We start from the raw sequence: 12,198 nt of genomic DNA on the forward strand, positions 1-12,198 counted from the left end.
AACTGTGAAAAGCCAACCTTTCTGAGCGTCTGTGATTTTTGAAGAGCTGGAAGCGTTACATGAGCACTCAAAGCGCTTTATACTACTAACTCATTCACCCAATCACTTCTTCTAAGCATCTAACATTCATACTCCGATGGATGGGGTTAGTATCTTGCCCAAGGATATTTGGCATGCAGACTGGAGCACCACCGATCTTTGAACCACCGACCTTCTGGTTAGTGACTGATCTGCTCTGCCACCTGAGCTACAGCCACCCCACATATGCTATCTAATTTTGATAATTCCACACATTGCTGGAAACCCAAACAAAACACGAAATAAGAGGCTCTAATTAGGGATGGGTATTGATAAGATTTTCACGATTCCGATTCCATTTTCGATTCTGTTTAACGATTCGATTCTTTGTCGATTCTTTTTTTTTTTTTTTTAAAGGAGAACACTAAGGTCGATTAGCTTAGAACTTTGTTTTATATCTTCTCTTTGAACAAGATAGAAATTTAGGATAACATGGCCTTACAAACCCAACAGTGAGATCTTAAGAGATCCACAGCCTATGGCTCTTCAATGGGGTGTCACAGGGTCCCCAGGAAAAAAAATTGTAAATGTAAAATAATAAAATAAATATTCTTCTGTAGCAATAACAAAGTATAACATAAATTATTCTGTAGCAATTACACAAGAATATCCAGTAATGTCCCTGCCTACAATTAAACACATTCACTTACCAAAGTGAAATCGGGGGCATCTGCTGTGGCAAATGGGTGCAAGCCTTTTACCACAAACTTAGTCACTGCTCGGTGACATTCGTCTATCCTGGCCTGAAAGGAGACGCTACCGGTAGACTGCAGCGAGAACTAAGCGTCCTGTTAATGTTGGTGGCGTCAGTTACACAATGGACCCGAAGCCAGCACAACAGAGCCAGCAGTGCACGGGCAGGAATGGATTTCTTACTTGGAAATTCCAACACCACTTCATACTGCAACTAACTTATTTTAGTTGTGGTAGCTTACTGGGTTATGTGCCACTTCAGTATCTTTGATGTACTATTGCTGTGTGAATGCCACCGAGCTAACTTTGTTTGCTGGAGTTAGCTGAGACTAGTTCATAGACTGCAAACGGTTAGGCTTGATGGAGAGCATCAACAACCTGTTGGCTGCAAATAATCATGTGCAGTTGTGAAAGCAGTCTGACCTAACCTGAGCTAACGCCAGGTTATTACTATTAGCCTTCAGTAATAGTAATAAATCACACAGCAATAGTGCATTCAAGTAGTTGTAAAAAGCATGGTAATATATTGAGTAATCCAAAGTATTCAGAGTACATTACTCACACTGAGTAACTTAATGGAATGTGTTACAACCTACATTTTGGGGCATGTATTCTGTACTCTGCAGTGGAGTACAATTTAAAAGTAACCTTCCCAACACTGCTTGTGGAATCACCTTTAGTAGCAATAACTGGAAGTAATAATAGATTGCATTTGTAAAGCGCTTTTCGGGACCCTCAAAGCGCTTTACAATTCCACTATGCCGTTCACTCTCACATTCACACACTGGTGGAGGAAAGCTACAGTTGAAGCGAGGCTGCCATATCGCGCCATCGGCCCCTCTGGCCATCAGCAGTAGGCGGTAGGTGAAGCAGACCACGCTCCGCCACATACAGCCCCCTCCCACGTGAGAGGAGAGAGGGAATGAGCCCGACCGTCAGCATGGCCCAGCGGCAGGGATGTGTTGGTGACAGGGGACGGCCACTGGTCCAGCGGAAACGAAGCTGGTCCACAGGCCGGCCGCGTGGCAAGCAGCGGCGGCGCAGCAGACACAGACGTGAGCCGAGGCTCACAGGTAGCCGGCATGCAGGACCCCACCGCACACTGGCCTCTGGTGGAAACTAAGCAGATCCAGCTTGTGCGCCAAATCGGCCAAGGAAGGTCCCTCCCGCGCTCTGACCTTCAGCTTTGGCTGCACAGGTCTCTCCCTTGCGTCAACCTCTGGCTCTGGCTGAGCAGGACTCTCCTGCACACTGTCCACCGGCTCAGACCAAGCAAGTCTCTCCGGTGCCACGATCCCCGGCTCCAGCAGAGCAGGTCCCTCTAGCACACTGCCCACCGGGTCGGGGTGAGCAGGTGGGTTAGCAGGTGGTGGAAGTGGAGGTTGCTCGGCTGCCCTCCAGGGAACAGGAATGGGTGCAGGCACCTGCCGGGCACTAGCCACTCCCACCCGAGGAGTGTAGTAGAGTGTAGTGCGGAGGTAGGCTATGCCTTGGCTGGCCTCACCCTGGGGTCTGGCATGGGTGCCAGAACAGGCCAGACACCAGCCACTCCCATACAGTCGAGGGGAGCCGGTGGAGCCGGCGGCCGTGTCGGCCAGGCACCGATCCTAGCTGCCAGACTCTCTATCGCCTGCATCTGGCAGTCGGTTTAGTCCTGCAGCTGTTCCCACTGTTTCGCTGCCTGCTCCCTCCCCGTGGCCGCAAACTCGGCCCCCGTTTGGGCCAGCACCTCCCCTGGCTGGCCCGGTCGCGGTTCCACCATGCCCCAATCCTGGGTTTGGGCACCAGTGTAACAGACATATGGCAGACCCGACCACATTTTCACGCTTTTCAGCACACGTCTTTTATTCCAGTTGTCGTTTTACACAGACGGTTGCAGCTTTTCAGCTGCCAGCCACACAATAACAACACACTCAGGACCCCGTTTAATCCTTTTAAGCTGGCAAGGCGTGATTACTGATGCCGCTCAGGTATGTCCACCTCCCCCGCCAGCCGCGCCACAGCCCACACCCTGCCACACAGCCACTCTGTTAAAGATTTCCCGCTGTGCATGAGACCCTTGTCCTGTAGCATGATGTTGTTCGTTATAGCCAAACATCTCTACTTTGGTCGCATCTGTCCAAAGTTCAGTGTTCCAGAAGTCTTGTGGTTTGTTCATAGACGACTTTGCAAACTTAAGCTGTGCTGCCACATTCTTATTAAAGAGAAGAGGCCTTCTCCTGGAAACCCTTACAAATAAACCATCCTTCTTTAGTCCCTTTCCAATTGTGCTGTCACGAACTTTAACATTTAACATGCTAAATGAGGCGTGTAGAGTCTGAGATGTAGTTTAGCGTGGGGTGAATTTCCTGGGACGTCCACTACTCCTGGGTGGGAAGATTGTGGCATTATGTTAACACACCAGAATGCCCCAGACCAGCAAAAAGCCAAAGCTGTTTCACTGCTACTAAAGCTCAAATTATGGGCTAGCAGCGGTAGCATGTTGGCGGTCCAGTGGTACTGATACACTGTGGTCTACCTGCAGAGAATTTCATTAAACAGTGTCAACAGACGCAGAGTACAAAGTATGTTGTACAACCGGTCTGCGGGCCACTTTTACTTGTGCTGTTGGTGGTTGATCAGCCAGCCATGGAAAATAAAACTAATTCGTAACATACAAATGAAAACAAGTGTTAAAAACACGAAAGGTGTCCACTGCAGCCACAGTCTGTACTGTTCACACTGTATTTTTGATGTTTCATGGTTTTTGTTTTTTGCTTTTTCTTGCGTCTCGCGTTCCTGCTGAACTCAGGACTACACAAAGGCACATTCACTGTGGGTGAAAACTCCTCTCTATGGAAATCCTCATGCAAATGGATACATTGGCAGGACAGTATTTTAACCCAAATTGTGATGTTTTCTAGCCAAATACCAAATGTGACTTAAAGTAACCAGTGACTGAAAAGGAAACTTAAAAATGGTGATGATAAATATCTGAAGTCAGTTTTGAGGTGGAAACAATCCCGTGTCATTTCAGAAGCACTTGAAAAATGTTTGTTTCACTTCACTTACGAACGCAGATAAGATCATGTAGTTGGAGGACTGGTTAGAGACATTTCCATGAACTCAATCAAGAAAGTAAAACTTTATTTGTCAGGACACCAATCTGACACCATTCTTATGAATTCAATTAATGTTAGCGTTTATTAGCAAATGTCAAACACAAAGCCACAAACATTACTTGTATACTGTGATTTCTATGGGAGTAGTACTGGTTTTCTTGTATTGCATTACTGCCCTGTTGTGAAGTTCCTAAATCAACCCAAATCATCCATCCGTAATCATTTTCCAGAACGGGGTTGTGAGCAGGCTGGCGCCTTTCCAACTGTCCATGGCCAAGAGAAGGACAGGGTCACCCCGAACAGACTGCCAGTCAATCGTAGGGCCGACTCAATACAAAATAAGGCAAATTAAACATTTTCAAACCGAACTGAAAAATAAGGCTTTTAAACCAATAAAAACTAATGAAAAATAAATAATTTTACTTTAAGGTTTAACTTCAACATGGATGCATCCATGTTCACCTTTTAGAGGTTTGTTGGATGGACTTCAGATTCAAGCCCTGGAGGTCAGACTGAAGTTCATTTAGGTTAGGTTATGTGTGACATTTTGCTCTAGAAACCTTTTTAAACGGGTCATGTGACGCTTGGCTTTTCTGTATTTTTGTTTGTTCAAATTTTAGTTACCAGGATTATAGGAAATGTTATAAGTGAATTTACATTGACGTTTTTCCAATTAAGAAATGGTGAAGTTTTAGAGTTTCGAGGAATTTTTGGAAGGTTTCTCTTCCATTGAGAGAGGGGGGGAAAAGAAAAAAAAAGAGAGAGAGAGGGGGAAAGATACATGACAAATTTAGATAACAGAAATATAAGACATCATCTGGAAAACAAATCTCAGCCTCAAACATATGGAGAAGGTCTGGAGAGAGGTACAACAGTACGTTTCTACAGCCGTCTGTAAAACTTGGTGGAGGCCAACGTTCTCACTCCCAAAGCGTAACATTTTACGCTAGGTGCAAAATCGTCACCATATTACGTTTTCGGCTACCCACCACGTTCCTAAATGACGACCTCGGAAAAGTGAGGAAATATGACAACTGTATGGACTCAATCTACACATGTTCGCTCTTTTTCTTTAAATCGCTGAGAAACACGCTATTTAACATCATTACGGTCCTGGTTAAGATCAGGAAAAAGGTTATGGTTAGGGCTAGGGATAAGGTTAGGTTTAGGGCTGGAATACAGGGCTGGAACGTCTATTACCGCGGGAGCGTCATTGCACTGGATTCCAGCCATAACCCGCCGCGTACCATAAGAACGCCGAAGGTCTCCTTTCGCGTTCCTCAGGAACGCCGCGGGACGTGACAAAACGTCGGCATGTTACGCCTCGGGAGTGAGAACGGGCTGTGGAGGCTCTGTCATGGTTTTGGGCTGAAGACTAATTCCTGAAGACTACTTAAAGAAATGACAAAAGACTTCAATCCTACATTTTTCACAGGGTGTCTGTTTTCTTTAATATCTTCATATTTTGTTGGACATCAAAATCAATCAAGCCATAGGCTCATAGATTGTGAAACTCATTTTAGCCACATGGTCTTACATCTTAGCTGAGATGTTGCCTGCAAACTGGAACTTTTCTATTAGTTCCCGATCTATTTTCTTACCACTTATTCATCTCGGGGTGATTTATTTCACAATATTGGTGATTTAGAACAGGGCTCTCAGTTATCAGCTTACAGCACACGCTAAAGAATTTGCTTCAAAATGCCTCATCAATTAGCAACAACACAACCCATGGATGAATGAATCCTGTAGGTGTGGTATAGGCTGATTGTTGCAGCGGCTCATCCTAAACTTCTGTAAGTGAATTAGTTAATTATACGTGACGCAAGAAAGGAGTGTGACAATGAAGGTGTAATCTGATTATGTGGTGACTTGGTGACCACAGCTATGCTCACAGCATGCTCACACATACTCAGAAACAAGCCTTTTGATTCATGTTTCTAATATCTCTGAAATGATGAGCATCCTGCTGGGGCTGCTTTCGCTCTTTCCAGAGAGATTTCATTTGTGATGAAAGTTTGAAAACGCTGCTAGGGGAATAACATTGACAAGAACTGAACTACTCACCCGGGCCTTTGTCAGTGCCTTGAGCCCCAGCCATTAAGCTATGTACAGGACCCCGTGTTTTGCTGAAGATGAAAGCCAACACTCCAATATAGAACAGGTGACTCAGCTTCCAGCTTGGCAGAGAAATCCCCCGAGACCTTTGACCTCCTAATCGTTTAGCAGCGCTTATGGTTGGAGATCTGCTCCAGGCTATTAGAGAGATTAGTGTCACACAGATCTGGGGATGGGCCAAGCCTATATCTGTACTTCATGGTATTCTCAGCATTTATTACTGAACACCCAACCCATGCTGAAACCTGATATATGTAGGTATAGTAGCACATACTGCAAAGTGAGGCTATATGTAGCCTATGTGTGGCATGTGTTGACCTATATGAGTGCTGAGCTGTATAATGAGCATACTGTTGATTAGAAAAAGGACATTTTTTGTGTAGTTTAAACCTCAACAACACCACTGTAGATGGCTGTAGTATAAATAGTTTTTCTTTTAACATAAGGTGTATAAAATAAGTACACGCTGACTAATGATATGTAATATAGCATGCACAAATTAAAATTAATGCAAGTTATTGTAAAGACGTATAAATGTGTAACAAATTGGACATTTCTTATTTTGAAAGGATGTTTAAAGAAATGTGACCGCCCATCTTTTCATTATACGGCACGCACTGGAAAGCAAAGCTAACAGCCTTCCCGGACAAAAACAATCCCTAGCTCATAAAGCAGATCGTCAAGCTGGATAAAGTTAGCCAGATTGGCACCGGAAGTTGACTAGCAGTTCTTTCAGAATTAGGGCAACCCTCCCACCAAAAATGTCAAAAACATTCAAAATACTAAACTACGTTTGTTTATGTGATTCTATGTGGTGGTGGCGATATTTTTTTCTTATTTATACAAAGGCCATTAATAATAATGAAGTCTGGACCTCAACATTATTGAAGCAATGTGGGATCATCCATAGTGTAGTGGTTTACAAATTCATCAAACATGCTAAATATCCCCGGTTCATTTGAGGGAAGAGACAGTAATCTCACAAATCCAGAGTCAAAATCTGCCAACTCAAAGACGTGGAGCTACCCACCGTGGCAACTCCTTGTGAATAAGGGAGCAGGCAAACGTAGCTCCTTGACAGAAAACAGAACAAAGGGCAGCCAACATCCAAAGAAGAGCTTTGAATGGTTTTCATAAAGCCTGGAAAACTATTCCCAAAAACTACTTCAAGAAATGACAAGAAAGCTGCCTAAGAGAGTTCAAACTGTATTGAAACACAAAAATACATCTTAAATCATGCCATTTTGAAACATTTTGAGAACTCTGTTAATTTAGGGGGCAGATTTTAATAATAATGGAAACAGTCACTTAGTACTCAGGATTTAAATAAATGTTCGTACCAAAGCCTCTTTTTACAGAATTTATAAAATTCATTTAAAAAGGACGTCTAAACATCTACCTAAAAAAAGGATAGGTTTTCTCCTTCGGTTGCGTAGTTTTATTTTTTATTTCAGTAAACTAAAATTTCTCTTTACAACCGTTTTAGTTCGTTTACAAGCGTAAACGCTGTGGTTTTTATTTTGAAAACCCTCGCTGGAAGCTCGTTGTATGAGCTGGGTAAGCCTAACAGGGTGCCAGTGACGCCATCTTGAAATCGTCCCGAGCAGAGGGGGCGAGGAGGAGACGGACTTGGGAAAATCAGCTCGTCCTAAACTCGACAGCTACGTGGATTAACGGCAGCTTCAGCGGCTAGTGTTATCATATGATAGTCTTTCCGCTTGTTCGTTCGAATCTTTTGGACCGGGAACGGTTGTTTGGCCCACTTTGGAGAGGGCTGTCGCAGCGGGAGGGGGGGAAAGGCAGTCTGGTAATCGGTTGTTTCCCTGCTGGAGCGGACGGAGCCGTGGTTGTGGCCGGGCAGCCCAGCCGGACGAAGCCTAAAACCTCTGCACGGAATATAACACCTAAGATAAAGCTTTTAAATTGTTTTTTGCAAATAGCGGGAGAGTGGAAATGCTCCCTTTCGACGCAGTTTGGACATTTTGAGAGCTATGCGACGGAGCTCACCGAGGAGAAGTTTGATTGGAGAGCGGAGTGCGTTTGATTTGCAGTCCGATGGATGTTAGCCCTACCCGGCTGTGGCTCGGGTCTGTGCACCGTTTATCTGAAAAATAGCACCACCGGGCACAGGTGAACAATGCTGCTGTTGCAGACCTGGCAAGTACACGATAACCCCGGCTCCAGTGCCATCAGTTCACCCTGCATTGCTTGTGTATAAACCTGGAAATACCAGCGACCATCCCCTCCTCCTCCTCCTCTTCTTCATCATCCTCCCGTCTTCTTTTTTTGGACTAGTGAGGCTCGCATTACCTGGGATGTTTTGGATGTAGACTCGATCTTGACTTTTTTTTTTTAAAGATGCAATATTTCCAGAGACAACAAGACATTTAATTTGACTCAATCGTTTTGAGATTTTTTGAAAATTTTTCTGGAGCTTTTTGTGCTTTTGTAAAATTCTCTTTCTAGTCAAGAGGATCCGATTCGGATGGAAAATGGGAGACGCCACCAAATTGGCCTTCGCCGTTTTCCTCATCTCCTGCTCTTCAGGTGGGTGTGGAGGTGGGGGGCTATGTATGTTGCGTACGGTCAGCCGTGCAGTGCATAGCTTGCTTTTATGTGTAAGGAGTGTAACCTCTTTTGGGGCATCATTGGCGTGCATGCAAACTGCAGGTGAGCCCCAAGATTGAAGGGGGGGGGGGGGGGGGGGGGTCAGAGGGCCCTTGAGTGGCTTCTTGTGGGACACAAGGGTACAGATTGGAGTTTTTATGAAGTTAATGAGGGAGCAGCCAGGGATTTGGGTTGATGGAGTGCAAATAAAAGGTAATCAGTCATGTGGCTTGCATGTGGCTTCTTTCTACATCTACATGCTAAAAGCCATTTTCAGCACTCTGTGTTGGTGGACGGCCATTATATGTAGTTATTTCCCCGCGGTGGATGTTTAATGAATGTCAGTGTAGTGATGATAAAGGAAAGAGAGGTCATCTCGGGAGTGCAGGGCATGCTGTTTATGTGGGCTACTGGGAGAAATGCTTCAGACTTTACTTTTTTACTTGCCGGAGTATTCTGAGAGCAATTGTTCTTTAGGAAGAGAAGTTGATCACCTTGAAGTGTGTCATTTTAAATCTGCTCTTTGGGTTTGGTTTCATAGTACAAAATCCATTGAATTTGTTTTTTTGTTGTTGTTTTTTTTAATGGAATGAGAATAATATAGTTTGCAACAAATATAAAAGAGGCGACAGACAAGCAATTATATAACGTAATAGATGATTAAAGGGTAAAAAGACGGAAAAATCACATGACTAAAAGCAAGGTTACAAAAACGTGTTTTTACAGGAAGTCACAGATTTTACGAGCCTTATCTGCTCAGGCAGGTTTTTAGAAAGCCAAGGGCTCCTGATGGGAGAAGCACCTCCACTTCCTCAGGTGGGGCTCTTTCTAACAATGTGAAGTAGGTTATATAAGGGGTCAGAATTTCTGCTACTTGGCTTTAAGCATGAGTAGGAAAATCTAAAATGTACTTGGAGTCAGAGGATTGGGATGATGTGATGCCGTCTGTACCAGTAAGAAGCTTCGCTGCTGCGTTTTGAACTGTTTGGAGGTGAGAGAGTGGTGTTTCATTTGCAGTAATTTAGCCTGGACAAAGCACAAGAATGAACCTTTTTCCAGCTAATATTTTGTTTAATTTTAATAGTAGATGTTATTTGGAAGAAGCAGGAAAGGGTAACTTTTCTAGTTCAAAGGTTAGAGCTGAGTACCTTTCTGACTGCTGGCTTTAGGGTCCTAGGACACCTTCAGAGTGGTTTGTGTGATTTGTAGATCAGGGAAGAGCATGATGTATGATTTATTTATTTATTTATTTGATGCATTTAATTAAAGAGAAGTGTGTGTTTTAGGGATTTAAGGTATCTATTTAAAATCTATTTATCCTAGGGACAGCATATAAATAGGAACTATAACAGGACCCAAAATCGAACCTTGTGGTATGCCACAGATAATGCTCAATTAAAATGCTAAGTGGGGTCACAAAACTCCAGCTCTACGCTTGTTTTGATCCATCTCCAGCTAGAGCTGGGCGATATGAGATTTTTTCATATCACGATATGTTTTTTTCATTTCAGGCGATAACGATATCTATCACGATATAAGCCAAATAACTATATTTGTAAGATTTAAATGTGCCGTTGCTCACAAGTAAAATGTGAAATAATCAGCAGCTTGTTTTTATTTAAATATTTATTTCCCATAATAAGTTCAACAGGGTAGATGTACTTAAGGAACATGAGACTTTTTCAGATAAATAAAGGCAAATATTGCAAACTACACAAAAGGCAGCCACTAAAGCGTTTAAGTTTCAAAATAGAACAAACGAAACAGACTAAATTGTCAATTCCACTTAGAAACAAAGTATTAATTCTAAAAATAAATCTTAGTTTGTTTTACAGAAGAACAGACAAAACTGACTAACTTTTGTCAATATCAAATAAACTGAGAACTAAAAGGAAATTCTCAATCTCTCCTTGTTGTATAGCTTAGCTTTTCAAACAGTTTTAACAGTTACTTTAGTCTGACAAAAGCCGAATGACGAATTAGCGCTTCCAGTCAGAGACTGAGGCTACGTCCACACGTACACGGGTATTTTTGAAAACGGAGATTTTCCGTTTTCGTTTAAAAAAATAATCCCGTCCACACATAAAGGCAGAAATGAAGGAAAACGCTGCTATGAACATGCCAAAGCAGCAGGTGGCGCTAGATTCCTAACCGTGCAGAAATGTTGGCCAATCAGAAGTCTAGAAGCCTCGGTGGGAAAAAGTAAACAAAGCTGGGGCATAGAAGCAGAACCGAGTCATATGTGTGGAGGGACAGTAACTGTGTGTATATGTAAGCATTTAAACACTGCAGAGAGTAGAATTAACAGTAACAGTATTGTAGAAATTCATTTCACCGAAACAATAACGTGGCGCAGTGTGACGCATGCACCAGTTTATTGTATTTCCAGACTTGCTTTCGGCACAATTTACAGTGCACGCTACTCTGTTTTTTGTCAGACTTGAAATAGCCGAAATACCTTCACACTACGGAACTTCTATGGCTCTTCCGTTCGACAATCTCTCCGGCATTGGAACCATCATCATCTCCATTACCCGCTGGCTGCTTCCCAAACAAACACACGTGCGACTTGGCACTTGTGCTGTACGTAACAAGTCACGCGACGTGACGCTGCGGCTGTGATTGGTTCGGCTCTGCGCTACTTAATTTGGATTGGCTGACCTTTTTTTTTTGTTTTTGTTTTTTTAAGAGGACAAGAGCGGCGAGGTCTATCGCGATAGCTTAATTTCTCTATCGAGTAAAAGTTATATCGCGATACATATCGTTATCGTTCTATCGCCCAGCTCTATCTCCAGCATTTATCTTTTGCCTGGAGACCTTCTCCTCTTAATTTTGCAAGCAATTAAACCTCAATACTGGTGGAAATATACACATAAATATCTAGTCCTAAACCCCTCTAGCTGGGAATTCAAATATTTAAAAAGCGTGAACAGGTCTGTTTGCTTTCACTCCCAATGCTGTTGGCTTCTGGCTTCATATCATTACTCTGACATGGACTTTATTTAAAAAAAAAAAAAAAAAAACAACTTTAAAAATGTTAAAAAGAATTTAGCGCTGCTGCCTGTCTTAGTTATTATAGAAGGACACTGTTTTTAATTTGAGTAATTTGTGTAAACATAAGTAGGTAATATGTATGCAACATAAATATTGCATACATATTAGGCTTATACATGCTATTATCATTGTGCTGATAATTTAAAAAGTAAATTATTGTTATTTTAGTTTTATAATTTGCAACAAAACATGACATAAGTACCAGTTATTAATAAATAAGTCACAGTAAAGGCATTGGATGTGGTCAAACGTAGTAAAGTATCTAATTTATGCTTAATAGACTGTCACTATCATTATAAACCTTCAAAAATGATTATTTTGATAGTAGAGGTTTGCAACCCCTGAAGAAACCAAGTGATCAAGTAAATCTAGAGTGAACAAGATTTTATAACTTTGTATAACTTGGCCTGGAGGAAGCATATAAATAGAAAATGAGATGATACCTAAAATTGAACCTTGCAGTTTACCACAGGTAATGTGAGCTGTAGACGATGAGTTAGTTTGACCAGAATCGGTTTATTCCAAAAGATTAGAGGAAACTCATACA

General features: G+C 42.6%; 1 protein-coding gene across 1 annotated transcript in view; it reads left to right on the top strand.

The window, feature by feature from the left end:
- Positions 1-7,578: 7,578 nt before the first annotated feature.
- The window catches only part of LOC146608238 (activin receptor type-2A), an 82,920-nt gene continuing 78,300 nt past the window's right edge, over positions 7,579-12,198 (top strand). The window contains exon 1 of the mRNA XM_085347395.1: positions 7,579-8,537. Coding sequence (XP_085203521.1) covers positions 8,483-8,537 — 55 coding nt within the window. The 5' untranslated portion in view covers positions 7,579-8,482. The remainder of the gene's footprint in view (positions 8,538-12,198) is intronic.

This window comes from Diplotaxodon limnothrissa, linkage group LG23 (assembly GCF_057381915.1).
Source record: "Diplotaxodon limnothrissa isolate DT_005_m linkage group LG23, D_limnothrissa_male_GT1.1, whole genome shotgun sequence".
Classification (NCBI taxonomy): Eukaryota; Metazoa; Chordata; class Actinopteri; order Cichliformes; family Cichlidae; genus Diplotaxodon; species Diplotaxodon limnothrissa.